Source organism: Apium graveolens, chromosome 8, assembly GCF_009905375.1.
Source record: "Apium graveolens cultivar Ventura chromosome 8, ASM990537v1, whole genome shotgun sequence".
NCBI classification, from domain to species: Eukaryota; Viridiplantae; Streptophyta; class Magnoliopsida; order Apiales; family Apiaceae; genus Apium; species Apium graveolens.
The window spans coordinates 6,039,749-6,066,314 of NC_133654.1; the positions used below are offsets into that span (position 1 = coordinate 6,039,749).

General features: G+C 32.6%; 2 protein-coding genes across 7 annotated transcripts; both read left to right on the forward strand.

Annotated features, from left to right (window-relative positions):
* The first annotated feature begins 3,574 nt into the window (after positions 1-3,574).
* Positions 3,575-26,155, forward strand: LOC141679498 (uncharacterized). Of its 6 annotated transcripts, none has more exons than XR_012558115.1 (14): positions 3,575-3,931; positions 4,444-4,487; positions 4,569-4,709; positions 4,891-5,078; positions 6,346-6,429; positions 7,837-7,916; positions 8,772-8,856; positions 9,227-9,343; positions 10,354-10,397; positions 15,229-15,272; positions 16,106-16,186; positions 17,012-17,172; positions 25,786-25,832; positions 25,940-26,155. XR_012558115.1 is itself a non-coding variant. In XM_074485986.1 (11 exons), exons 4-10 carry the CDS (start codon positions 4,920-4,922, stop codon positions 9,297-9,299), a joined length of 975 nt encoding a protein of 324 aa, XP_074342087.1. In that variant the 5' UTR covers positions 3,575-3,931; positions 4,444-4,487; positions 4,569-4,709; positions 4,904-4,919; the 3' UTR covers positions 9,300-9,343; positions 10,354-10,603. The 6 variants fall into 6 exon arrangements, 1 of the variants encoding a protein (XP_074342087.1); XR_012558114.1 differs by having other exon boundaries at positions 4,904-5,078; positions 25,940-26,154; XR_012558116.1 differs by lacking the exon at positions 4,444-4,487 and having other exon boundaries at positions 4,904-5,078; positions 25,940-26,154.
* On the forward strand, positions 23,097-25,962 carry LOC141679195 (PHD finger protein ALFIN-LIKE 7-like). The gene is made up of 4 exons (XM_074485704.1): positions 23,097-23,205; positions 25,473-25,695; positions 25,786-25,832; positions 25,940-25,962. The coding sequence occupies exons 1-4, from the start codon at positions 23,097-23,099 to the stop codon at positions 25,960-25,962; spliced, it is 402 nt and encodes a 133-aa protein (XP_074341805.1).
* Positions 26,156-26,566: the final 411 nt, after the last annotated feature.

A 26,566-nucleotide genomic window follows, 5' to 3' on the forward strand; every position in this document is an offset into this window, starting at 1 on the left:
TATATTTAGCATAATTATGTTTTTATTCTCTATTCATTAAATACGTTAAATTTATAGTTTTTCAAAATAAATAATTTCAATTATCGCTAAACATGATTATAGTTATACATATAAACTATTTTCTCTGATTTTTTTTATGTCAGTTTGATTTTGTGCAAACATTTCTATATATTTTGACAACATAGTTAAAACAATAATTCTTTAAATTTCCTTTATTGGGGAAAAAACATAAAACTTAAACTTTAATTCACAAAAAAAAATTAAAATTATTATTTTAGCTATGTGGTTAAAGGGTTTATAACATCCGATCCCCCAAACGGATATACACCGGACCCAACAATCCACCATAGGACAACCCAAAAAAGATAGCGATTTGACTTGTATCTATAAATATCTCATTTACTCTTATTTTTATCGATGTGGAATGTTATAAACACACCCTCTTAAAGGACGAAGTCTTCGTCGATCTCACAAACACATATATAGAACGCGAGCAGTGTCGCTACACTTCCGACCGAGCAGAGCTATAATACCATTTATAACATCCAATCCCACAACCGAATGCTTACCGGACCCAACAACCCACCACAGGACAGCCAAAAAAGCCAGCGATTTGGTATAAATTAGTTGTTTACTTCTATCTATAAAAATCTCAATTACTCTTATTTTTATCTATGCAGGATGTTACAAAAACTGAGGGAGTTTGAGTCAGAGTCTGTCGCTTAAATGCGATTTACCTTAGTTCACGTGGTTTGTAGGCTATTGCGTGAGCCAGTGAGGTTTATCCGGTGCGCACATAAAGGATAACGGCTGCGGGTTTTCTAATGATAAAAAAACTGAGCGAATAATTTATAATTGTGATTAAAGATGTGAAATCATACAAGTAACTATTTTAATAAAAGATTTTTCAAAAATATTATATTGTTACTTTTTCCTCAAAAAATAATTTACCAAATGATCTTATTCATTATGGATTCAGGACATTAATCATTCAGATATATTAACCATTCAGAAATGACACATTCTAGAGATGCATACATATGCACACGTCGTTTATATCGTTATTTGTAAACTTAATAATTTTATTTACATCCGTATTTCCAACTATATTTATCTAAACACGCGTCGTTCATATCATTATTTAAAAACTTAATTATTTCATATTTTAACACATCAACATTTAGAAAATATTTTGACAAAAATATTTGAAGTATCTGACCTTTTTCTTACCGGTAATAATTTTCAGCTATGTTTATCTAAAGCAGTCAACGTGGACGAAGCTCGTGAAGAAGCTTCAAACCAGTCTTCCAATTTTCTAACCTCAACCAAAATCCTATCCGGTCAAACATACATAATAACTCATCATTTATACCAATATTTTATCATCTCGAATAAACAAAAATCAAAAACCACCTGCGGAATAAATATCCGCAACCGCGTACCTCATCATAATCTACCGAGTACCGACTCTTTTTATCCTTCCTTCCTGAACCTTCCTTTCTCCCTCCCCCTCCACCGCGTTTACACGCTTCCCAAGAAACACACACACACACACCTATATATACATGGATTTCTCTTCTCTTTCACACTCATTTTCACATTCATTCTCATATTCAACGTATACACACAAACTACTTGACTACTTCTTGTTTGTTTACACCATCTTATGGAAATTGGCTCCTACCCTTTTCTTAGCCAAGAAGATTTTTCTAGCTTTTTTCAAGAACTTGATACTTTTGAGATGGAGAGTTTTGGGAGTAAGAGGCAAAAGGGTGATGATTTTGAGGGTTTTGAGGCTGACCCAGGTCATGATTTTGGTGGGTTTTTGGGTTTTGGCGATGAGGTGACCGGGTCGGGTCATGAAAATTTCGGGTTCGGGTCGGGTCAGGTGAAGGTTGGAACTTTAGTGTCCGGAAATGATCAGATTTTCAAGAAAGTTGGAGTTTCGGTGACCCTTTTGAGTGATCAGGATAGTGGTGTGAGTAAATCCGATAAAATACGCTCGAAACGATCTCGACAAGGTGTTGCAGGTGTTAGTAGTAGTAGCATTGCAGTTCAAAGTGGTGGAGGTGGAGGGCAGCAACAGAGGAGATTGTGGGTGAAAGACAGGTCGAAAGCGTGGTGGGATTTGTGTAATAGTCAGGATTTTCCGGATGAGGAGTTTAAGAAGGCTTTTCGAATGAGTAAAGCTACATTTGATATGATTTGTGAGGAGCTTGATTCTGTAGTGACAAAGAAAGATACAATGTTGAGGTTAGCAATCCCGGTTCGACAAAGGGTTGCTGTTTGTATATGGAGGTTAGCTACTGGTGAGCCATTAAGGCTTGTTTCGAAAAGATTTGGATTAGGGATTTCGACTTGTCACAAGCTAGTGCTTGAGGTTTGTGCTGCAATTAGGAATGTTTTGATGCCTAAGTATTTACAATGGCCTAATGAGAGTAAGTTGAAGGAGATTAAGAATGAGTTTGAAGGGATGTCTGGGATTCCTAATGTAGGTGGATCAATGTACACTACTCATATTCCGATTATCGCCCCGAAAAATAGTGTTGCAGCTTATTTTAATAAGAGGCATACAGAGAGGAATCAGAAGACTTCTTACTCGATTACAGTTCAAGGGGTTGTTGATCCTAAAGGGATATTTAGTGATGTTTGTATTGGATGGCCTGGTTCGATGTCTGATGATGAAGTTTTGGAAAAATCGGCTCTTTTTCAAAGAGCAAATAAAGGGCTTTTGAAGGATGTTTGGGTTGTGGGGAATTCTGGTTACCCTTTAATGGATTGGGTTTTGGTACCTTATAGTCATCAGAACTTGACTTGGGCTCAGCATTCATTCAATGAGAAAATTGAAGATAATCAAAGGGTGGCGAAAGATGCCTTCATGAGGCTAAAAGCTAGGTGGACTTGTTTGCAAAAAAGAACAGAAGTGAAGCTTCAAGACTTACCAGTCTTGCTTGGAGCTGCTTGTGTTTTGCATAACATTTGCGAGATGAGCAATGAGAGTTTGGAACCTGAATTGAGGTTTGATCTTTTTGACGATGCAATGGTGGCGGAGAATAGTGTGAGATCAGTGAGCTCAATGCAAGCTAGAGATCACATTGCTCATAATCTCTTGCACCATAATGTTGGCGGCTCTACATTTCTGTAGTGTTAAGGTTTTAAATTTATTTTGAACAAAGTTGTATACTTCAAATGATTCTTTTCTCCATGGCTTTTTTTGTTAGCTATGTGAAATATAATGTTACTATTCTTTATTGTTTCAAAATTTATATACATTTCTAAATTGACTATATATATAGAGTTTCTTGCATCTTGCAGTTTGTTTATTTAATAGGCCATAACTAGTAGAGTATAATGCAATAATAAGCTTGATATGTATTTCATTGTGGTTATTCGTGTATAAAATGATACCTCCAGGATAAGTGAGTAGGAAAGAAACAAATTGGCAATTTCTCTATCACTTTTTTTTAAATAAATTTTAAATCGAAAAATTAAATAAAAGTTGAAACCGAAGGAAGAAGAAGAATAATATGTTGACGGATCTGAAATATTATCTTACATGGAAAAGCATCCTGGGCCTACACCAACTGTAGAATAACAATGAAACAGGAATACTAAATAGAATGAAAAGAATTAAGAAAACACAGCTGGGTGTTTTGGAGTCTGCGTTGAAGTTGTATCAGTCAGGATCTCCTCCTTTCAATACATTCTTATCATATTCCCTGAAATTAACATAGACTTATATACATACATTTTACATATATAAATATATAATGAAGAGAAAGGAAGGAAAGACCGGGAATGATGATAACAAAGAATTCGAAGAGAAAGGAGAGGTGGCAAAGGAGACATTGGAAAGAGTTGCTGCTGCTAAGAAATATATTGAGAGCCACTATAAATCTCACATCAAACACTTTAATGACCGCAGGCAAAGGTATGGTTACAGATCTTACACACAGACATATTACTTTAATCTTATTATGTGTATCTGTATTCATGCATGCTTGCCCCCATTGATAAGCTTTAATAAGGTAAATATGTTTAGATATTTGGAGGTAATTTTATTATGAGTAATTAATCCTAAATTTTTGTCTATTTTGTGTCTTTATGCAATCAATAAATATGATACTAATGATCATTGTATCGACATAGATGAATACCGGCAATACCAAAAGATTGAAATAATCCTTAGCCTAGTGTATGCTTGTCGGCTCTTGGTAACTAGAATTCGAGGGTGCAAGCATCAATGGACACATGTATAAACTTTACCAAGAATTAGTAATTATTAAGTCTGAAATGACTTTCAAGTTTACAATATAATAGCACTTAACAATAATATTCATCCTATTTCTTAATAAGGCATTTCAGGTGGTAGTTTTTCTAGATATGCATGACTTCATCTTTAATTTATAGTGTAATGATGCAATCCTGCAACTGTTTGTACAGAAGCATAATTCTACCAGGTGCACCAACATTCATAAAATTTCTGTGTAAGTATGCAGTTAGCCAAGGTCATTCAATTTGATGATCTCAGACAATTGTTATGAATTCTAACTTGACATTCAATACAGGTGTGATCCACCAGATCCACGTTCTTTACTTTTTCCGCCTTTCTGAGGTGCTTTGACTTGTCTTACTTGGAAGATATTTAGCGGTGGGCATCTCTGTCCGGATTGAGCACTTCAACCGGGGTAGGGAGCACTTCAACCGGGGTAGGGAGCACTGCCTTAATTTTTTTAGTGTTCCAACTACCCCAGCCCTAAGACACAGATTTGTGTTAATGCACAGTCATGTCTTCTGTCAAGCAATGCATTTACCTGACAGCCATGCCATTTTAGGGTTAGAATCTTCGCACTTCAATTTTGGGGAAGCAAACTGATATCTCGATTCAAGTTCTTTTTTGCAGGCGTGCGGTACTTGAAATGAAGTTGAAGTCCTCAGATGTCTCGGAGGAAAACCGACAGAATCTCTTGAAAGAGTTAGAGCGTACAGAGACAGAGTTTATGCGACTTAAAAGGCAAAAAATTTGTGTTGATGATTTTGATCTTTTAGCGGTTATCGGGAGAGGAGCTTTTGGAGAGGTTCTATACGTAGATCTTTGATTTGCATTATGTTTTTAGCTTAGCTTTTTTTGTAACTGTTTGTTTACCTTTCTTGTTTTGCTCATGTATATCTTGGCTGCAAATCATTTAGTGGGCTCATAAGGTAATCCCCGGTTATACATTGGATATCTCAATGCCATAATGCCTTTCAGATCCTCCTTACCCATATTCTACTAGGGGTAAAAAAATATAGGTTTCCGATTCTGCAAATGAAATTGATTGTCCAGATACGCCTATGGAAAAATAATATTTAAGAGATTCTACCTACCATTAAGTAATTATATTGCATTAAGCAAGTACAGAGGTAATACAACATGTAGCAGAGCAGTTGAAAGTAATACGGTACCATAAAATGTGGTTTGCAGGGGGTGGAATCAAGTTTCTAGGCCTTTCATGATAAGAGGATAGCATCACAAAGAACTTTAGAAATCAGAACTCAACATTGGACCACATCTGACTTCTGCAGCCGTTTGTCCTGTGATCTGGTTCTATCTTTCACCTTTTCCCATACTTTATGAAGTACCTAAATAAACAGGCATATATAATTCCCATTAATTAATCCACTTAGGATGACTTTGAATACAGCGTGAAATATTTTTCTCAATATTTATATGGATAATGAAACTATTTAGTGATGCGAAAAGTATCAGTTGAAATACAACTGATATATATTTGACGTCTTTACCAACAAAGAGGCAGTCAACATACTATAATTGCTAACTTGATTATTCCTCTTAAGAAAGAACAATCACATGGATACTATGGAATTGTCTGTACAAGTGTGGGATATTGGAATATGCTAGAGACATAAACTTATACCAAAATCATCTTACTTCTCGTTCGTCTTTATCTCTTTTATAAATCTGTTTTCAGACCACTAGTGATGCTTCAATTTCAATGTTTTAGATTTTCTAGTAAAAAATATTTGCAGAACGTTTAGTGTTGTGATGTTCCACAACACTTATCCACCCCTTTTCAATTCGGTTCCTGTTTTGAACGTGTACCTTTTTCTCAGGTCGATTAAGTTGTATTTATTAAGTTAAAATTCTATCTTCATGACCATGTGAGGTTTAAGTACAAATTATTCAAACTACAAAGATAATTGCTCGGTATATTTGCAGTGCAACATCTGAATTGTTTTAGCTTTCTTGGGCTGTCCAGTTAAGTTATACTCTCTAGGTAATGAATAATGATCCCTTGCTTTTATTGACAATGATGATCTCATCTTATCAGAGTGCTTGTATAGGTGAGACTGTTCGGAGAGAAGAAATCTGAAAACATTTATGCGATGAAGAAGCTAAAGAAATCAGAAATGTTAAGCAGGGGACAGGTGAAGTTTTACATATTTAGAGGCTAGAACTATTTTAGCTTATTGTACTTCTTTTTGTAAGCAAATGCATTTGGTTGAACCTGATTAAGCCTGAAGAAGCTACGAATATTATTTATCTGTGTTCCCGCATGCATTACTTTAGACATTACTTTCTATGTGCGGTACTTGCTACTTGGTGAAACTCCTATAGGATCTGTTGATAGAAGAGATTCACTTTACAGATTATTGGTAATTACAATTAGCAATCATAAACTTAACCACCAGGCAGCACTATTTTATATATTTCCCGCTGACAACCTTTTTTCTTGGTATAATCTCCATCATATTGAGCTCTTTCCTCATAGCATACTCTCTCAAGTGTAAAGTGATTCAAGAAATGCCTTTGTGATCACAGATTATTTGTGCGTTGTAGGTTGAACATGTTATATCTGAAAGAAATTTGCTTGCTGAAGTTGATAGCCACTTCATTGGGGAACTTTATTACCTGTTCCATGATACTGAGTACTTGTATCTAATATTAGAGTACCTGCCTGGTGGCGACCTGATGAATTTGCTGATTAAAGAAGAAACTTTAACCGAAATTGTTGCTAGATTTTACATTCCGCAAAGTGTTTTGTCCATAGAGTCTATTCATAAGCATAACTACATCCACAGGTTGATATATTTCTGCTCAGTTGGTGCTACATTATAAACTCTTACCAGTATGTGGACTCTGGCATTGCATATATTCCAGAGTCATCAAACCTGATAACCTTTTATTGGATAGAGATGGTCACATGAAGCTCTCTGATTTTGGTCTCTGCAAGCCTCTTGACTGCACAAATTTAACTATTATTAAGGAGAATGAATCGCTTGCCAGTGAAAGCTTTTCTGATAATTCGAAACAAAACTATCTGACTAGTGCCAAGGAAAAACTTCAACACTGGCAACTGAATAGGAGGACACTGGTAGATTCTTTTAAAATTCATAATTCTTCAAAGATGAAACTCATGATTTTTTAGCATCTGTTAACTTTTAAAGATCGTTTCTTTGAAAGCCGAGGGGGAAACAGTTTATATGCCGAATAATCACATCACTCTTTTTTCATTCATATTTTACAGTATTTGCTGGGTGGACCATGGGTATAATCTCTTATTACTTCATCCATATAACGCCGTACATTTTTTATTATTGAGTAGTTCTATAGCACGACTGTTCGAATAAACTTACTTGTTGGTGTTTATGATGATAAACTGAAAGCGCCAGATTATGCTATTATCTTGATTAATGTGCTTTAGATAATTGCCTCTTGTCTGATCATATGTTTTTGCTTCAGAGATACTCCCTTTTAAACAGAGAGCTTTTGGATTCTAGAATCTATTTTGTCCATGAGTCCTAAGGTTCTATTTTAATCCTTTTTCACAACAGGCATTTTCAACTGTTGGAACACCAGATTACATAGCCCCAGAAGTTCTATTGAAGAAAGGCTATGGCTTGGAATGTGACTGGTTAGTTTATCTGAAATTGACGAGGCTCTGGTAGTAAGTTATACATATGCACCCACCCTAAAATTATCATTATTGTTTTGTTTAATTTCACAACTGCAGACTATTGTAGAAAAGGATTGTTGCTATTCTCATCATATTTATAGTGTTTTTATATATTTGGGCTGGACTAAGGCCATTGGTTTATGTTTGTAAGTTTCTAGGAGTCCCACGGTTATGACTAATCGTTAATGTTATTGGTTTCTTTATGTTAAACTGGCCAATATAGTTTTTAAAAAGTTAAAACTTTAGGGTAAGCATATTCTTGTGTACGCATGACTACTGAATTTTTTGAATCACTATTGGCTATGTCAGATCTAATTGACATTGTGATTAGATGAGAATGATTACAAAAAAATTCAATTATATATAGGGGTTGACAAGTTACAAATTTTTTTTTGTGTTGTTTTTGCAATTCTCAGTATATTTCCTTCTTAATATTACATAAAGAATCCAAGAAACCAGTTGTATAGTTGCAGTGTTGGTTTGTTAGTTCAGAGCAACTAGTTGGTTATCATGAATCAGAGGGACTAGGGACAAAGTATAGTCCAATAAATTTAGGAAATAAACTAATAGACGTACGAGGAACTTTCCTGGCAGGGCACTTGCACCAATTAACCACAGACGCTTGTGATTTTCGTAACAGCTGGCACTATTTAGCTTAGTAGAACAAATCTTTCCTAGTCTTCTAAGATATCCTTGCTAGAGGTTACTTTGTCTTTTTACTATAACCATCTGTATGGTCTCAATTATGCACGTGATGCAATCCACTAAACAATCTTGCTGTATCTCCCATTTCATGGATAATTGTGCTGACAGGTGGTCGCTTGGAGCTATACTGTATGAGATGCTTGTTGGTTTTCCTCCATTCCATACAGATGATCCAATTTCAACATGCAGGAAGGTCAATACGCATTCTGGATATTTTTGGCACTCGTATAAGTTAGTATGTGCAACTGTTTAACTTCCTTGTGAGTTGTGAAGGATTCTAAACCAGCATGGGCAATACTTGTTTGAGATGAGATATACATCCCAGGCAGATCATAAAATCACCGGATGTCTCATCTCTTGAATTTTAAACACGTAAAGCTCATGGAACCGGCATGAAAGAACCCTATACTACAAACGCAACTCAACTAGAAAACTGACAATTATCGAGTTTTCTTCACATTAAATCTCGCTTATCGATTTTTTTATGCATCAACTAGAACATTGAGTATTTTCTGTAAAGTTGAGAGCAGTACTATCGACATACACTAACTGAATTGAATCAGGCTCATCCTTGGTTTAAAGATACTGTGTGGGACAAACTCTACGATATGGAGGCAGCTTTTAAACCAGAGGTGAATGGGGAACTTGATACCCAGAATTTCTGTCAATTTGATGAGGAGGTAAAGTATCATGCACGATGAAATTCATTACTCTTAGTGTTGCTTTTAAGTATTACTTCCCTTGATAGATAAGGGAACAGAACGAAGAGAGCATGGTGTCCAATATAAATTAGTATAAAAAGGTATAATACAGAGATACTATGCAGAAGTTCACTTAGAAAAAAACAGTTCACATTCAATAGGTATAATTTGACAATTTATCTTACATTCTAGGACTCTGCACTTAATTATAACATATTTATTTCCTTCTAATATTGTATATCTACTCATGTTTAAACTCTAGAACAGCACTCATGTTTAATTCATATTGACATGATGTTCAATTGAGAACATTCTGAATTTGGGATCTAACTCTCTGGCAGAACTGGTGCTATACTGAAGATGACAAGGCTAAAATTATTGTGAATTTTTTTATAATTCTCAAGTACCTTTGTTCTCAAAGCCTTGATTTTGCCTACTTCTGTATTAATTAGACAATAACAATCTTACAGACTTTTTAAGGACTCATGAACCCTGAGACTTTACAAATAGTCGCATGTATATAAAATACTTTGTGGGACACATAGATTTTTTTTTCATTTGCTTTTCATGTCGACAAAACGTGACTGAAATTTTATATGTTGAGGGAAAATGATTAAAGTTAGTCCAAAATAAGGTGCAAGTGCCCAATATAGCACATCATTGTGACATTTGGGGCTTGTATCTCGCAATGTTTCTTTAGTATAGAATATTAGATTTAGTACCTTACTTATACATGGCTATAACTGTAGGTATATGCCTGTAGTAAGGTTGATCACTAGATTTGTTTCGACGAAATAGGCATGCATGCACTAACAAGTATATGCCTGTAGTAAGGTTGATCACTAGATTTGTTTCGACGAAATAGGCATGCATGCACTAACAATTGATCCAAGCTTGTTCCCTGTTAAACTTTTTATGTATTGATCCACTATATTATAAAGGATAAACTTGTTATTATGCTGAATTTGATATATATGCTTAATATACAGGCTGAAGATATTACGCAAGTACCGGTTCTGGACCCTTGAGAAAGGTGTGTTCTACTACTCTATTACGGGGAAGACAATAATTGGCCCTTTTTGAATTATATATTGCCTGACGACAATGAGTGTTAAATTTATATTTCATAACGATAAAGTATCAAATTAGGACAAATTATCGTACTTTCTGAATTGATGTTTCACTTTCCTCCGGTTTTACAGAATTGACGACAATAATGACTACGTTTTCACTTTTATCCGTTTTTGTGTACAGTAGTTAAGAAGTTGAAATTTGTGCAAACTTCATGAAGGTTTCAGAATAGTTCAAGTCAATTATGCATCCATAGGTTCATGTATTAGAAAGTTCTTGAAGACTCTACATTTAATATTTATACATGGAATTTGGCAGGCTCATGATAATCTAGAATATTATATAGCTACTATAAATTATACTCTGCAGATTTGTATAAAATCAGAACTCAGAAATTAGATTATATTTAGAAATAATTTCCTTGTTCTCTTCTGTGTTAAACAGCAGTGTGTGTTTTTTTTGCATTTTCATCCTAATTTATTAAGCCTGATCTTGGGCCTTAGTGGTTCTAGCGACAGTTAAGAGAGTGTGCATTAATTCTCTCAACTTGGTATCAGAGTCGTGTATCAGCTGTTTTGCTCAGTAAAGGTTGCTCGCGAAAAGGAAGGCAAAATATTATTTTTTTGGCCGAAAATTTGCTATTGTTGGTGGTGGAATTGTATTTCAGAAGATGGATATGATGGTGGAGCACTGAATCAGTTTGGCATGGAGAAGCTAACTAACAACAATTATCAGTACTGGAGGATATGCATGAAGGCGTACCTCCAAGGACAATATCTTTGATATATTGTCGATGGGGGTGATACAGAATTGCCTCAGGATACCCCTAAAAATTCTGAAGTACGAAGGAAATGGAAGATTAAGTACGGGAAAGTCTTGTTTGCATTGTATCGTTATCTAATTGATTACATCCGAGATAAGGAGTCACCGAAGGACGTTTGAGATACATTGGATAAGCTTTTCATTAGAAAGAACACGACAAGACTTCAGTTTTTGGAGAATGAATCGGAAAATACAAATCAAGGGAACATGACAATTGCTCAGTACTTTCAGAAAGTAAAGAGCTTGTGTGCTAAAATTTCAGAACTAGAACCAGGACATATAAAAAAGTTTTGCAGATCAAGATTCGTAGAAGGAAATGCAAGCATTTCTCAAAATAAAGAGGAAAATTCCGCTGATTGGGGAACTTGCCTTACAACGAAGACACGACAAATTTGAAAGGTTATGTACAGGAATCAATACTAACTTCACTTGATGGAAGCGTTTTAGAAGATGGACTTGCGGTTATTGACTATTGAAAGATTGGATCATTGATTCGGGATGCTCTAAAATCATTAACGGAAAATGGTTCTCTACTTTCATCGCATGAGGAATACATGGGAGAGAAAGCAATTGTGACATCTGACAACTCTATTAATGTTATCAGAACTGTAGGAATTGTGAAGGTGAAGGCGACGGAATGACTTGTGCATCTGACCAGAATATACCATGTTCCTGGTATGACTAAAGCCTAAAAAACGAATCTCATAAGTAAATTTAATTTTTGTTTCTCAACTTACAAATTCTGGCTGATATGTGTTATTTGGTCCAAATGATTTCAAAATTCTGGAAAATATCAAAAGCATTGATGCCGACATGATGCTAAAAAGGAAGAGAGTTAAATATCTTTTGTTTTGTCGGCAAATTAAGCTTTTCTGGAGACAACAAGCCGACAAGATAAAGCATTTTTGTGGCACGCTCGTTTGGCACATGTAAACTATGAGAATGTGAAATATTTCAGCCAATAACATTGTCAATGGGCTACCTAATTTGGGAAGTTTTCATCATGAAGTTGTTTGTGAAGGATGCCAATATGGCAAAGCAGTCGTCTTCCGTTTGAAAAATCTTCAATGAGAAGTACAAAACCTTTGCAGCTGATTCATTTTGATTTATTAACAAGCAATGCAGCAAATTATAGTGGACTTCACTATATGCTTGTTGTAACTGTTGATGACTATACGAGATTTTAAATATTTTCTTCATTAAGGAGAAGTATGATACTTTCTCAATCTTCAAGCAATTCAAGAGGAAGGTTGAGAGGGGGCTTCAAAGAAGGATCAGGTGCTTGCGGACTGATAATGGAGGGGAACTTACATCAAACGAGTTTGTTGGTTTCTGTGACAAATATGGAATCAGAAGACAATTTACATGTCCACGTACATCGCAATAAAATGGAGTTGCTGAACGGAAATTAATGCATTTACAACAGGTGAGTAGAAGTTGGATACATGTAAAAAGTCTTTCTCAAGAATTATGGGCAGAAGCAATGCGGTGTGCTTGTCATGTGATAAATCGTTTACCCTCAAATGTTATCAACATGAAAACTCCTTACGAACTTCTCTACAAGGAGACCCTTGGTTTCATATTTCAGAATCTTTGGCTCGATATGCTATGCTCATATTTCTGATCAGCTGCGTGCCAAAATGGATCCTAAGGCAAAAAAATGCATATTTGTGGGCTATGATCCTAGTAGAAAAGGATGGCGATGTATGGATCCTGAAACACTCAAGGTTGTGACATCAAGAGTTGTTGTATTTGATGAAACATCGTCTTACTATGTACAATCTATATTATCGAAACTTGCAGATCCGTCAAACGATGAAAATGAATATGTACAAGACAAAACAAATCCTCCAAGTACAAACATACCACACGATGATTATGCAAGTGAAAGTGAGGAACATCATGAAGAAGATAATGGAGATCAAGGAAGTGATCAGCTGTCACAAAGATCGCAAAGAACACGAAGGAGGAATGAAAGGTACAATGTCTACACTATTGGAGCTGATTATGATAAAATAACCGAATGTTTATTTGCTGACCCTTTTGATGAATTTGAACCATCACCATATGAAGATGTAAAAGGAAATCAGAATTGGGAAGTTGCTATGTAGGAAGAAATATCAACACTTTATAAGAATGAGACATGGGATCTAATCTCCAACCTGAAGGATTTAAACCAATTTCTTGCAAATGGGTTTACAAAGTTAATCATAAATCAGATGAAAGTGTAGATTGATATAAATTAAGCCTTGTAGCTCGTGGTTTCTCCCAAAAATACGGGCCAGACTTTGAGGAAACTTTCATTCCAGTAGTAAAGATGACGTCCGTTAGAGCTACTTTATCTATGGCTGCCTAAAAAAGATGGAAGTTTTGGCAACTAGATATGAAGAACGCATTTCTTGATGTAGACATTGATAGGGAGATTTACATGGAGCAGCCTTCGGGATTTAAATCAAAGAATTTTCCAGGTTATGTTTGTTGACTCAAGAAAGCTCTTTATGGGCTTAAACAAGCACCACATGCTTGGTTTGGAAAAATTGTTCAATACCTCTCATTTTGCGGATATGTTTCTTCAAGTGCCGATGCAAGTTTATTCATAAAGAAATATTGCAAGGATGCACGTTCTTGTGTTATTATATGTCGATGACATGATAATAACCAATAACAATGAGCAAGAAATAAATAAATTGAAAGATGAACTCGTTATTCGGTTTGAGATGAAAAACTTGGGAGAACTAAAGCACTTTCTTGGATTGGAGATATCAATGTGCAAGGAATGTATTCTTTTTTCTCAAGGTCAATATGTTAAAAAGATCCTTGAGAAATTCAAGATGACTAATTGCAGACCAACACCTACTCCAATAGAGCAAAATCTGAAGTTGAAAGCTAATATTGGGAAAAAGCTCAAATGTAAAGACATATTGCATTTTGGTTGGAAGCTTAATATATTTGACGATTACAAGGCTCGATATTTCTTTCTTGGTTGGAGTTGTTAGTCAATTTATGCAAAAGCCAAGGAAGCCACATTTGGATGCAGCTAATAGGATACTTCGCTATCTTAAACTTCGCTATCTTAAACACACAATGAATTATGAGTTGATGTATAAAGAAGGGGCAGAGATTTTACTTAGTGGATTCACTGATGCAGATTGGGTAGGTGATCCGTCCGCTATACTTTTGATCTAGGTTCAGCTGCAATCTCATGGTGCAGCAAGAAGCAAGCTACTATAGAATTATTAAGTACAGAGGTAGAATATAATGATGCGACACTTGCTGTACAAGAGTGTGTATGGTTAACGAGACTGCTCAAGGATATTTTTCATTTCTCATTCTGAAATGGAAGCAACGTAGCTATATTGTGATAATATGAGTTCGATTCGTCTATCTTCAAATTCAATCTAGTGTTTCACGCAAGGACTAAGCATATCAAAGTGCACTATCATTTCATACGGGAGAAAGTGTTGCAATAGGAAATTGAGCTCATCAAATTTGATACAAATGAGCAACTTGCTGATATATTCACAAAGACCTTACCAATGGTGAAATTTGAGTTTTTTATAGCGCAACTTGGTTTGATTTCCGAAGTTAGCACAAAGGGGGAGTGTTGAAATTTGTGCAAACTTCATGAAGGTTTTTAATATCTATACATGAAATTTGAGTAGGATCATGATAATCTAGAATATTCTATAACTACTATAAATTGTACTCTGCAGATTTGTATAAAATCAAAACTCGGAAATCAGATTACACCTTGTTTTCTCCTGTATTAAACAACAGTGTGTGTGTATGATTTTGTGCATTTTCTTCCTAGTTCATTAAGTCTGATCTTGGGCCTGGAGTTGGTGGTTCTAGCTGCAGTTAGGAGAGTGTTCATTAATTCCCTCAACTGAACTTTCATATACCTTGCAGCCTGCTAACTTATATTCACTTATTTATTTTTAAATTTTCTTTGGATATTTTGTATGTACTAGGGAGGAGTACACCACCAGATTGTCCGTCTACTGATTCTATTTCGGTAAACAGATCTTCCAACTAATATAGTTATCTTCTTTTGTAATTCAGATTGCAGTTTCCGATTCTGATATTCGTCTACTGATATAGTTTTCGTGTACTTCATTGACGGCCCAGTGAGTTGTTATCAGATTCTTAAATTACTTGCATAGGTGCCTAATTGTAGTAGGATTTATAAAAAATAAGAAGTAATTGTTTTTCATCAAGGAATGGGGAAATAACATATTGAACATTGTGTTGTATGATAATAATATGGGAAAAATTGTCTTTTCAAAATGAATAAAATGTCTCACGATTTAACTGATTAAAATATCTCAAGATTTTTAGGGAATAAAATGTCTCATTTTTTATTGACATGTGTTGGGCTATTAATAATATAATAATAGATTATTATAAAATAAAATATAACCTACCACAACTTTCTAAGAGACACCAACCTAGATCAGGGAAATATTATGCATAAAATATTATATAAAAATTCATTTAGATAGAGAAGCATATTAAAGTTTAATAGTTGAATAAAAAATAAAAGAGGGAGGGAGGGAGGGAGGGAGGGATCGCAACACTTGGGGTTGGGGTTTGCCGACGAGGATGGTGGAAAGTTTGTCCATATGAATAATGCTTAGGGATGCAACAAGGATGGTGGTAAGTCTTAGCGCTTTTTGCTCCAAATCCCGGATAACTGCATAAATTATTATTCTAAACACAATTACACATCAATCAACATGCACACATATGCATTATTAATTTGAGACATATATAGAAAGTGAAATTTGAATAATTGTAAGTTGTTATGAATGTTTGGTTACCTTGTGGATCAATTTCGCCACCTTGCAGGAGCAGTGGTTCCATTCCTTCCAGAACTACCAGGCTAGGGGTGTAACCGTGGCCATGAATACAAGTATTTCCGTGTATCTGGTAAGCAAGACGCTTGATTTTAATTGCCTTGGAATCCGTCAAATAGAAACTTCCATTAATCACAATCTCGCCACTATACTTGAAACATGTAGGGCTTGATAAAATATGATTCTCCGTGAATTAAACTGTGAACATCTTACACCATCCATTATTTTCCTCATCATGTTGATACACATCCATACTATCTGTAGAAAACCGGCAGCTGTTTATGTGTCTATATATAAGTATATCAGCGAGACAGCTTCCTGTGACAAAAACTCATGGTATATATATTACATAATGTATTACACTATTAATAAAATGAATGATTACAAGTAAATATAAAGTAGATAGTGTGCAACAACTAGACCTATAAAATAACAACTACTCTTGATTTTTCTCCAGTACTTCTGTTTATTAATGAGACCACGACTTATTCTCTACTGAATGCATGACCTAGTCATACATGTACAACCTGATCTTGAAACAAATAAAATAAAACTTTAACACAATAAAACAAGTTTAGATTAATTTTCCAACAATTTCCCCCTTAATTTAAACTTGTCTCATGCAATCCTCCCAACCCGTATGACTTTCAAACTGAGCCCGTATGGCTAATAAACTGAGTCCGTATGGCTAATAAATTGTTGAGCCTGTATGGCTAACAAACTGAGCACGTATGGCTAATAAACTGAGCCCGTATGGCTAATATTTTTCCGTCTAACACTCTTCCTGCTCGTCTGTCCTTCAACTTATTTGCCCTTCTGGCACGTTCACCTCCAAGAAGTGTTCCATCTCGTTTGGCATGACATCCTGCCAATGTATCTCATTTTCTGCTTTCTGCAGGCTTCTCCGACACCATCTCATCTTTCTCGGCAGCCACATACTACACATGCATCCCATACTACACATGCAGCTTTGCCACCATCCTTGTGCAACGCCTACCTCAAGCAAAACAGAAACTGCATTCTCTTTCTCTTTTAGACTCCGACAAGGCATCATATCGGGTATGGCTGTTTCTTTTCCACATCTAACACCAGCAGGTCACCATTAAGAACCGTAAGCTCGAATACCAAATGTAGAAAACCAACAGCTGTTTATGTGTCTATATATAAGTATATCAGCGAGACAACTTCGTGTGACAAAAACTCATGGTGTATATATTACATAATGTATTCCACTATTAATAAAATGAATGATTACAAGTAAATATAAAGTAGCTAGTGTGCAACAACTAGACCTATAAAATAGCAACTACTCCTAATTTTTCTCCGGTACTGTTTATTAATGAGACCACGACTTATTCTCTACTGAATGCATTACCTAGTCATACATGTATAACCTGATCTTAAAACAAATAAAATAAAACTTTAACACAATAAAACAAGTTTAGATTAATTTTCCAACAATATCTGCGCCTCCTGCGAACTCTATTCGTGGGAGGACTCGAACCTGAGTCCCTCACTAAATCGAGATATGATACCATGTTAAGTAACTAGTCCATCTAAAACGAGGAAAGTCCGAACAAGATCTTATACTCTTTAAGAGTTAACAGGATATATATTTCTGATAGCAACAATGTTCTGGTAGTAGAATTTGCTTCGACATATGAAGCAAAGGCGTGGCTCTGAGAGACGAGCAAAACAAACTAAACCCAAGGTGCGGAGTTTGGGATATTTTCGTGTTCTTATATTACCTGTGTTCTTTATTTTCCAGGACACTAGCTGGGCAAATTTTATAAATTTCGTTTTGCTTCTGGTTACGATGATTAATGATAGAAGTACATCTAGGAGGGGTAATGTTCCTTAACAATCACTTTTTAGGAACCAGTTATCTAACACACTACTTCTTTGTCGTTGGATCAACTTTTTAACGGTCAGAATTTAAAAAATAAATCGTCTATCCGCTATAAATATCCGCGGAGAGAAAGTTAAAAAATAGGTTCCGCTCAAAATATCCACCGAAGGTGAGAAAAATGACTTACTCTAACAACTAGCTTCATTTGAAACAACATTTATTGAATAATTATACTTTTTAAACAAATTTTACAAATAAATTTCAAAAACTCTATTTTGAAACAACTAAATTACATTAAATTTTTTATATGATATAAAAATTTATTTTATATTAATAATTATGTTATCATATAATTTTATATGAATATTAAAATTTATTTTATAATAATAATAAGAGAAGTGTTACTATATTTAGATTTGTATTTTATTTTATATATTTTTATTTATTTATTTATTTACATTTAATTTGATTTATTTTGTTATTTTTAATTTACCATTCAATAATTATAATGATTTTTATCATGAATAATAACATTAAAAATATTAACATGATACACAAATATATCGAAAGAGACATGTTTTATGAGTAAAATGAGTAAAAGAATGATGATTAATACCGGGTTAACACCAACATTTCAAAAAATCTTTTGGTTTTACGCTGTTTTTATACAAAATTATATTTTTTTAAAACTTTATTTTTCTTTACTTTGTTTTTTAACAGCTGGGAGAGTAAAGCAAATAGCTTAAAGTACAAAACCAATTTTTTTTAACTTTTGGTGTTAATTCATTATTAGTCATTATTTTTTTACTCATTTTATTTATAAAACATGTTTCTTTCGATACATATATTTATATATTTGTGTATTCATATTAATATTATTAATATCACTATTCATGAAAAAAATTATTTAAATTGAATGTAAATTTAAAAAATAACAAACAAACAGAAAGTAATGATATTAAATAAATAATATAAAACATGTAAAATAAAATACAAATTTAAATATGGTTAACACTTCTTTTATTATTAATATAAAATAACTTTTAGTATCCACATAAAAAAATTAATATTATCTTATTATTTTAATTATTTTAAAATAAAGTTTTTTAATTTATTTGTAAAGTGTGCTTAAAAAGTATAATTATTCAATAAATTTTGTTGTTAGATGAAGCTATTTGTTTATGTGCGGAGAAAGTTAGGTAAAGTTAGGTTTTTTTGTTTTCCGCGGATATTTTGAGCGGAACACATCTTCCTTCGCGAGATATTTATAGCGGATGGCCAAATTTTTGTTTTTAAATCCTAACCGTTAAAAAGTTGATCCAACGATAAAGAAGTAGTGTGTTAGGTAAGTGGTTCCTATTAAGTGATTGTTAAGAAACATGACCCATCTAGGAGAATGGGACACTACTTGTACATATTGTGAACGAATTGACCTCTGCAAACATTTGAATACTTCGTGTATAAAAAAACAAGATATGTACTGCTCCCTCTGTCCTTTTCATTTCTTTACGGTTTCCTTTTTGGGATATTTCATTCATTTCTTTACATTTCAAAACTTACCAAAAATAGTCAACGAGTCCCACCATTTTCCCACTTTTTCTTCATTTTCACACAACTTTTACCCCACTATCACCCCTTTATACATTAAAAATCAATGGGTTCAACCACTTCACCCACTTTTCTTTCTCTTTTTCAATATTTTATACATATTTCTTAAACTCCGTGTCCAATCATTTTGATAACAAATCAAAAGGACGGAGGGAGTAGTATTTGTTTCATTGTTTGCCGGGCTTGTAAATTTATATAAAAAAAAGAAAAAAGAAAAAAAAAGAGTAATAAATTTCATAATGTGTCACTAGGGCTGTAAATTGATTTGAACTATCCGGTATTTCAACTTATATCAGATTCGAAAATATGATACATGTCTTATACCCGTTTTATAAATGATCTAAATCTGGCGAAAAAGTTAAGTTCGGATAAAATTTGAATAGGATATGAGCACTTATATACCCGCTCAAATTAGGTCTCATTTTATTTTACATAAAATGATCTTACCTGGATATCTAAATATGATCCGTGCCTATATTCGACTCGATCCCATACGTAAAATATATATTTTAACCAATTGTATTTTTAAGTAAATAATCATTTTATAATTCTTAACTTATATAAGTTTTAATTTTCTATAAGGTATGTCTTTTATGGTTATTATTTTTATACTTTTATATTTATTTTATACTAATAATTATCTGAACAACTGAAATAAAAATGATACTTAATGTTAGTAAATCGTATTTGACGCGTATCCGGTGGATCATAAACTACTTGGTATGAAAATGCAAATACGGTACCAGTTCATATTCGGTTTATATCCGATTCTCATATATCCGGGATCAATTTGTATCCGAATAATATCTTTTTGAGGTCAGAAGATCAGTAGTCACGTAACAATACAGGGCACTAAATAGAAGCGTGAAACAACCTTGGCTTCAGCCAACTAATACTTGGATTCAAATAATATGATCCCGTATCCAAATTTAGAAATACAAAAATAAAACGGTACAATACTTGAGCAAGAGGTGTCCAGTTCTATCCAGATCATTTTACAATTCTATCTGTCAGATCAATTTCGATTCATTTTCGGTTTGGAATTATGATATAATTGAGAATTGTTCAGATCATATTAGATCTAATCTGATGCGGGTCTAAGTCAAATTAAAATTGAATGAAATTCGGATCGAGACGAGACAAATGCAGTTTGAATATTTTGGATCAAAATTGATTCACTTTTTCAAATTTTGACACTTTAAAATATATCTGGTTATAAAATGTAATACTATTAATGTAACTAACATACTTTTGACAAAAAAGTTATTAAATTAATTATGTTAAACATAAAATAATTTTATATATGAATTTTGCTTATGAATCAACAATTTTTATCCTTCAACGTACCTAAAACGATCTTTTTTAGAGAGATAGAATTCTTGTAATGTTTCGTGAACTAATATAATGTATCATTTTTTTCGTAATAAAAAATGCTAGGTTGAAATATTTATTGAGATTTATACAAAAGACTTTTTATTTAAAGGTTAAGTTATTACTCAACAATTTTTTTTAAATTTTTAAATGAAAAGATCAATTCAGAAGCACTTTATAATAAAAATAAGTTATGACCGTTAAAATTATAATTAGTGAACTAAACCTCAATTCATCTTTCTTTTCCAAATTTGGTTTTATAACGTATCTCATATTTCTGATCATATTCGATTTGAATCAGTTTAAATTTTATGTATGTCAGATTACTTTCAGTTAGGTTTTCTGTTCACGTAATTTTCGAATAAGTTTAACTCAGATTTTTGATTATTATCAAATTATACGATTCAAATATAAAATAGGATCTTGATTTCATAAATTTTGTATGCGTTAACCGAATCAAAATTTATAAAATCGAGATCCAGTCCAAGATTCAAATTATATAATCCGATAATGATCCGAAAATTAATCTAAAGAGATCTAAAAATTTAACCGAAAATAACCCAAAATTCAAGATTCGATTAAAAATTTGAAACCGATCCAAACCGAAAAATATATCATTCGAACTGAACATGACCCAAAAAATATAATATGATATAAATTCGAATTTAGAAAATGATGGACTTGAGTTTAGTTCGGTAATGGTCTAACATGTCATTATTAACTTGTTGTCAATATATATTAACTGTTAAGAACATTTCCTATTTATAAACATAATCATACTTAAAATAAAATGTTAAAGAATTTTATGTTTATGATAAACAATAATTCAATCATAATTTTTTGAAAAATACATTATATTATATTAAAAATACAATATTTAATAAAAGATAATTTTTAAAAGTATCACAAATTTAAAAAATGAATAAGTCATGGTCCGAAAATATCTGAACAAAAAATTTTCCGTTCTTAATCTAAATTAGACACGAACATAATCATATCCGTTCTGTACGGTATCTAAATATATAATAATTCGAAAGTGAATTCGAACCAAGACCGATCTAATTTTCAAAATGTGTTTAGGTGTATGTGAGTATTGTGCAGAGATTATGTTTGTGGCATGAACCTTTCATGCGCGCAACAAGGGCAAATCCTAACTCTAAAAATTTAATCTTATACCGCTCTCTTAATTACATCATTTAATTGATTGATAATTATTATTATAATAATCATGTCTCGGTATTTTTTATACCCACCTCCTGAATTATAAAAAAACAAGCGATGTTGTTATGTTGATCGATTCGATTAAGGGTTTAACGACAAATTGGTCGAATGAGAAGCATTTAAATTATCTAATGAACAAAATTTTTCACGGTCTAGGTAAGTCCCGTGTCAAAAAAATCATTGGTTAAAGTATTATCTCGCTTTATAGATTATATGTTTAATTTTTTATGTTAAGTTTTTACGTATTTTTATGTATTATTATATATCACTTTTTACCTAGAACACACATTTATGTGCACATTGAATTGATGGGTCTTTTTTAGAAACAATCTTTTCATTTTTTTAAATTAGGGGGTAAAGCTGCATACGTTACACCCTCTCCAGACATTGCTTTATGTCGTGTTACTGGATACATTTGATTGATTGATTAATTGATTTTTTATATGTTTTAAACATTTATAATTTCATAAATAGACATATAACTAATTCACATCTAAATAATTAGAAACCCAGAGAAAAGTACAGATGGCAATTATAAGTAGAAAATCTCAACAGGTCATATACTCCACTAAAGATGCTCATAAAATACTCAAAACATCCTATATTCAAACGAAACAAGAAAATACTAAGGTTATGAGATGAAATAAAAAGAAAAAAGAGAAGCTGAAGATGTAATTGTAACAAAAAAAATAAGTCAACATAGATGGAGTTCTCATCCCACAACTACTACATGAAGGCAATTTTGGTGTAAGAATATTTTTGAATTTTCTGTGTGAAGTTTAAATTGTAAAAAAATTTAGAAAGAGAAAAAATGTAAAATGTGTGTTATTTATCCTTACAAAATCTCAATACTACTATATAATATCAGTGTTGGCTTAAATTTCTCATCTCCCTTTAAACATTAAGTGTGTGAACAAAAGCTAAACTATCAATTATGGCAAATAGACCGATGCTTTATGGTTCCATCATTCCTAACACTGTACAAGAGATCTATGACGATTATATTGGTCGCCGTGCTGGTTTGATCACCACTCTCAGCACAGGTAACACAAACAAAAAGCTAACATTATTTTTTATATCATTATTTCAAGAAAAATAATTTTGTTATACATTATATTTATTCACAGCACCGGGGCAAAAAAATTGAGAGTCTTGTGCGAAATTTCAAAATTGGGTCCGTAATCTTTACTTCAATAAAAAATTAAAGTAATGATTTCCAAACAAAATTAAATATTAAAAATACATTATAAATCACAAATATATTTAATATATTCATTTAAAAGATTGTTTTATAACGAAATAATCATCAATATTTAGCCTTCCTTACGACATAGTTGTTCGTAAATAAAATTTCTACAACTTGAGTTTGGAAAAACTCTTTTTTATAAGTGCAACGGTAACATGTATAGTTATTAAAATTTTATTTATAGTTTTTACATTATGAAAACATGATTTTTTAAGAATTTTATTGAATCTAATTCTCCTATTTCATCCAAATTTTTTATAGTTTTTAAGAAAAACTTGACCAATTTTTTTTTCTCAAAAACTAAATTTTCATTTCTAATTAATTTTTAAAATAAAATTTCGGGACCCTATAATTTCGGAGGCCCCTATACGGTGGCTCACCCTGCATTACAGCAGCGCCGACCCTGTTTGTTCATAGATTATGAGTATTTTTTTTATATTTGCGTGAATGGTAGCAATGAAGGTTAACCTCGTATTCTTCTGGTCCTCCTTGATAAATTATTTAGACTTCCAAATCATTTGCTTGTGTTTTAATAAGTATTAATGGTCCTTTTTCTAAATGTTTTTCACTTGTTTTTAACTTCAATTATTTTTCGAAAAAACGATAAAAGAAGGTGCATCCAGTTGCTTTTGGTTGCAAAAAGTGTTGAAAAAACTTTGAGGAAAAAGGAAGACACCTACATTTTTGCAGAGAACTTGTACTGCTATATTTCTTGTTTTCTTTTCCTCCTCTAAAACTCAAGGTAAACTAGCCATTATATAGGCTTTACAAACATATTAAAACTAACTACTACTAAAACTAACCACTACTAATTAATGGGTAAATTACATGTCCATAATTTACTCCATAACTCCACTAGCCCACTACTAAACAATTCTAAAATAATATTTTTCTCTAATAATTAATCTATTGCTAAATATCAAATAATTAAATAAATAAATAATTAATAACTAAATTTAAGATTATTCCAACATTCACCCCCATAATCTTAAATTTACGAAGCACTTTCTCTTCGCCTGTGATGCACTTCTCACCACCATCAATTTTGATGCACTATCTCATCAAAAACACTTTGGAGCACTTTCTCTCCAAAAACACTTTGAAGCACTTTCTCTCCACAACTCTAAAGAAGTGGTTCTCCCTCGATCAATTGTGCCATCCTTTCTTCATCATTCTGAAATCTACAATTCTTTGCCAGATGCCCATATTTTTTGCATTTGTAGCATTGTGGCTTTCCTTTGTACCAGCAGTCTTTTTCTTCATGTCCCATCTTATGACAATGGTTGCATTGAACTTTGTTACATGTACCTTTTGAGGATGAAACTTTAGCTAATAGCAGTCCCTCATTTTTTCCTCCAATTTCTTCCTCCCTCATTGATCTCCTTTGGATAATGGAATAGAGACGGAGAAATTGTTTGATGCCATGGAAAATATTAAGGATAATATATATATATATATATGTATATATATGTATATGTGTATTTTTAGAAGAGTTTTATAAGCCCTGGATCATATGGCTCTGATGCCAATGTTGAAAAAAAACTTAGAGAAAAAAAGACACCTACATTTTTGCAGAGAACTTGTACTGCTATATTTCTTGTTTTCTTTTCCTCCTCTAAAACTCAAGGTAAACTAGCCATTATATAGGCTTTACAAACATATTAAAACTAACTACTACTAAAACTAACCACTACTAATTAATGGGTAAATTACATGTCCATAATTTACTCCATAACTCCACTAGCCCACTACTAAACAATTCTAAAATAATATTTTTCTTTAATAATTAATCTATTGCTAAATATCAAATAATTAAATAAACAAATAATTAATAACTAAATTTAAGATTATTCGAACAAAAAAGAACATGAAATAGAGTAGTAATTCTGGTAATTTTCATTTTTTCTACTTAAGGGGATAAACTGAGATCATGGTACTATATATACTTTCATGTGCTCTTTTATTTGTTATATTTTTCTTGTATATAAATTAAATGTATTAAGATCAAGGAGGATGATAAATTGTAGTGTGAATGAACTTATAATATATTATTTTGTTATTAAGGTCATGAAAATCAGTGTTTGTATGGGATGCCTAATCAAACTTGGGAATTAAATAACAATGACAAACCAGAGCTACTAATGCCCGATCCATCAAAATGTTTTGGGATTGTAAGCTATGATATTGATAAGGAGTGTATAACTAGCGTTGCTAACCACTGTGATACATGGCTACTCGATTTGGCCAATAATTTTGCTGACAGATTTCCTCTTTCGGAAACTCAGAGGTTTATACAATTTTTATTTTAAGCTTTTAAACTCCCGTATAAGAGTTTTCCGAGAATTTAAGCATCAATTTTGATTGTTATATAATGCAGGCAACGTCTGCAGAATATGATATCCCAGGAGATAATGGTGTCTGCAAGTAAGTTGTCACTTAGAAATTTAAATTTTGCTAAGTGTTCATTCACGTACTTTGCTTTCATAGAACACAGGAATTTATACTTTCTGTATCTATTTTGTATGTTAAAGACATATATGGTGATTCTGATTAGAGATGCAAGGAAGAACCCTGGTGAAGATGGATCGAAAAGAAACAAAAGGAGATGAAGTTAACTTACACATGTGTACTTGTTAACTATATTTGAACTTTTTATTTTACTTTTATGAATTCAATCCTCTTTCTTTGTATTTGTGGTCCATTTCAAGATTTCTGATGCAAAGTACTTTTCTTATTGCTATTTGAAACAAATTTGTAATCATCTTGTTTCTTTATCTTAATTTGTTATTATCTTATTTCTTTATCTTTTAATGTCATCTTACTATAATCTTACCTTAAGGCACATATTTTATTTTAATTTCACACACACACAGACACTCACATATATATATATATATTACTTTTTTTCACTATCATTTTTTTTCATTTTAAAGGAAACAGTTCTCTGCCGGTTAGTGTGACTTTGTCCACGGACACACTACAGTGTTATTTTTCAAAGAAAAAAATTGAACTTAGAGCATATTTACTTATATTTAGTATTTTTAATCCTTATATATAATATTTAATATAGTTTATAAAAGATAATTCAAACCATTGTTTATATAAACACAACTGTTAACTTCAATTTTGTAGTTCCCATTTTGACCATGTTAGAAAAA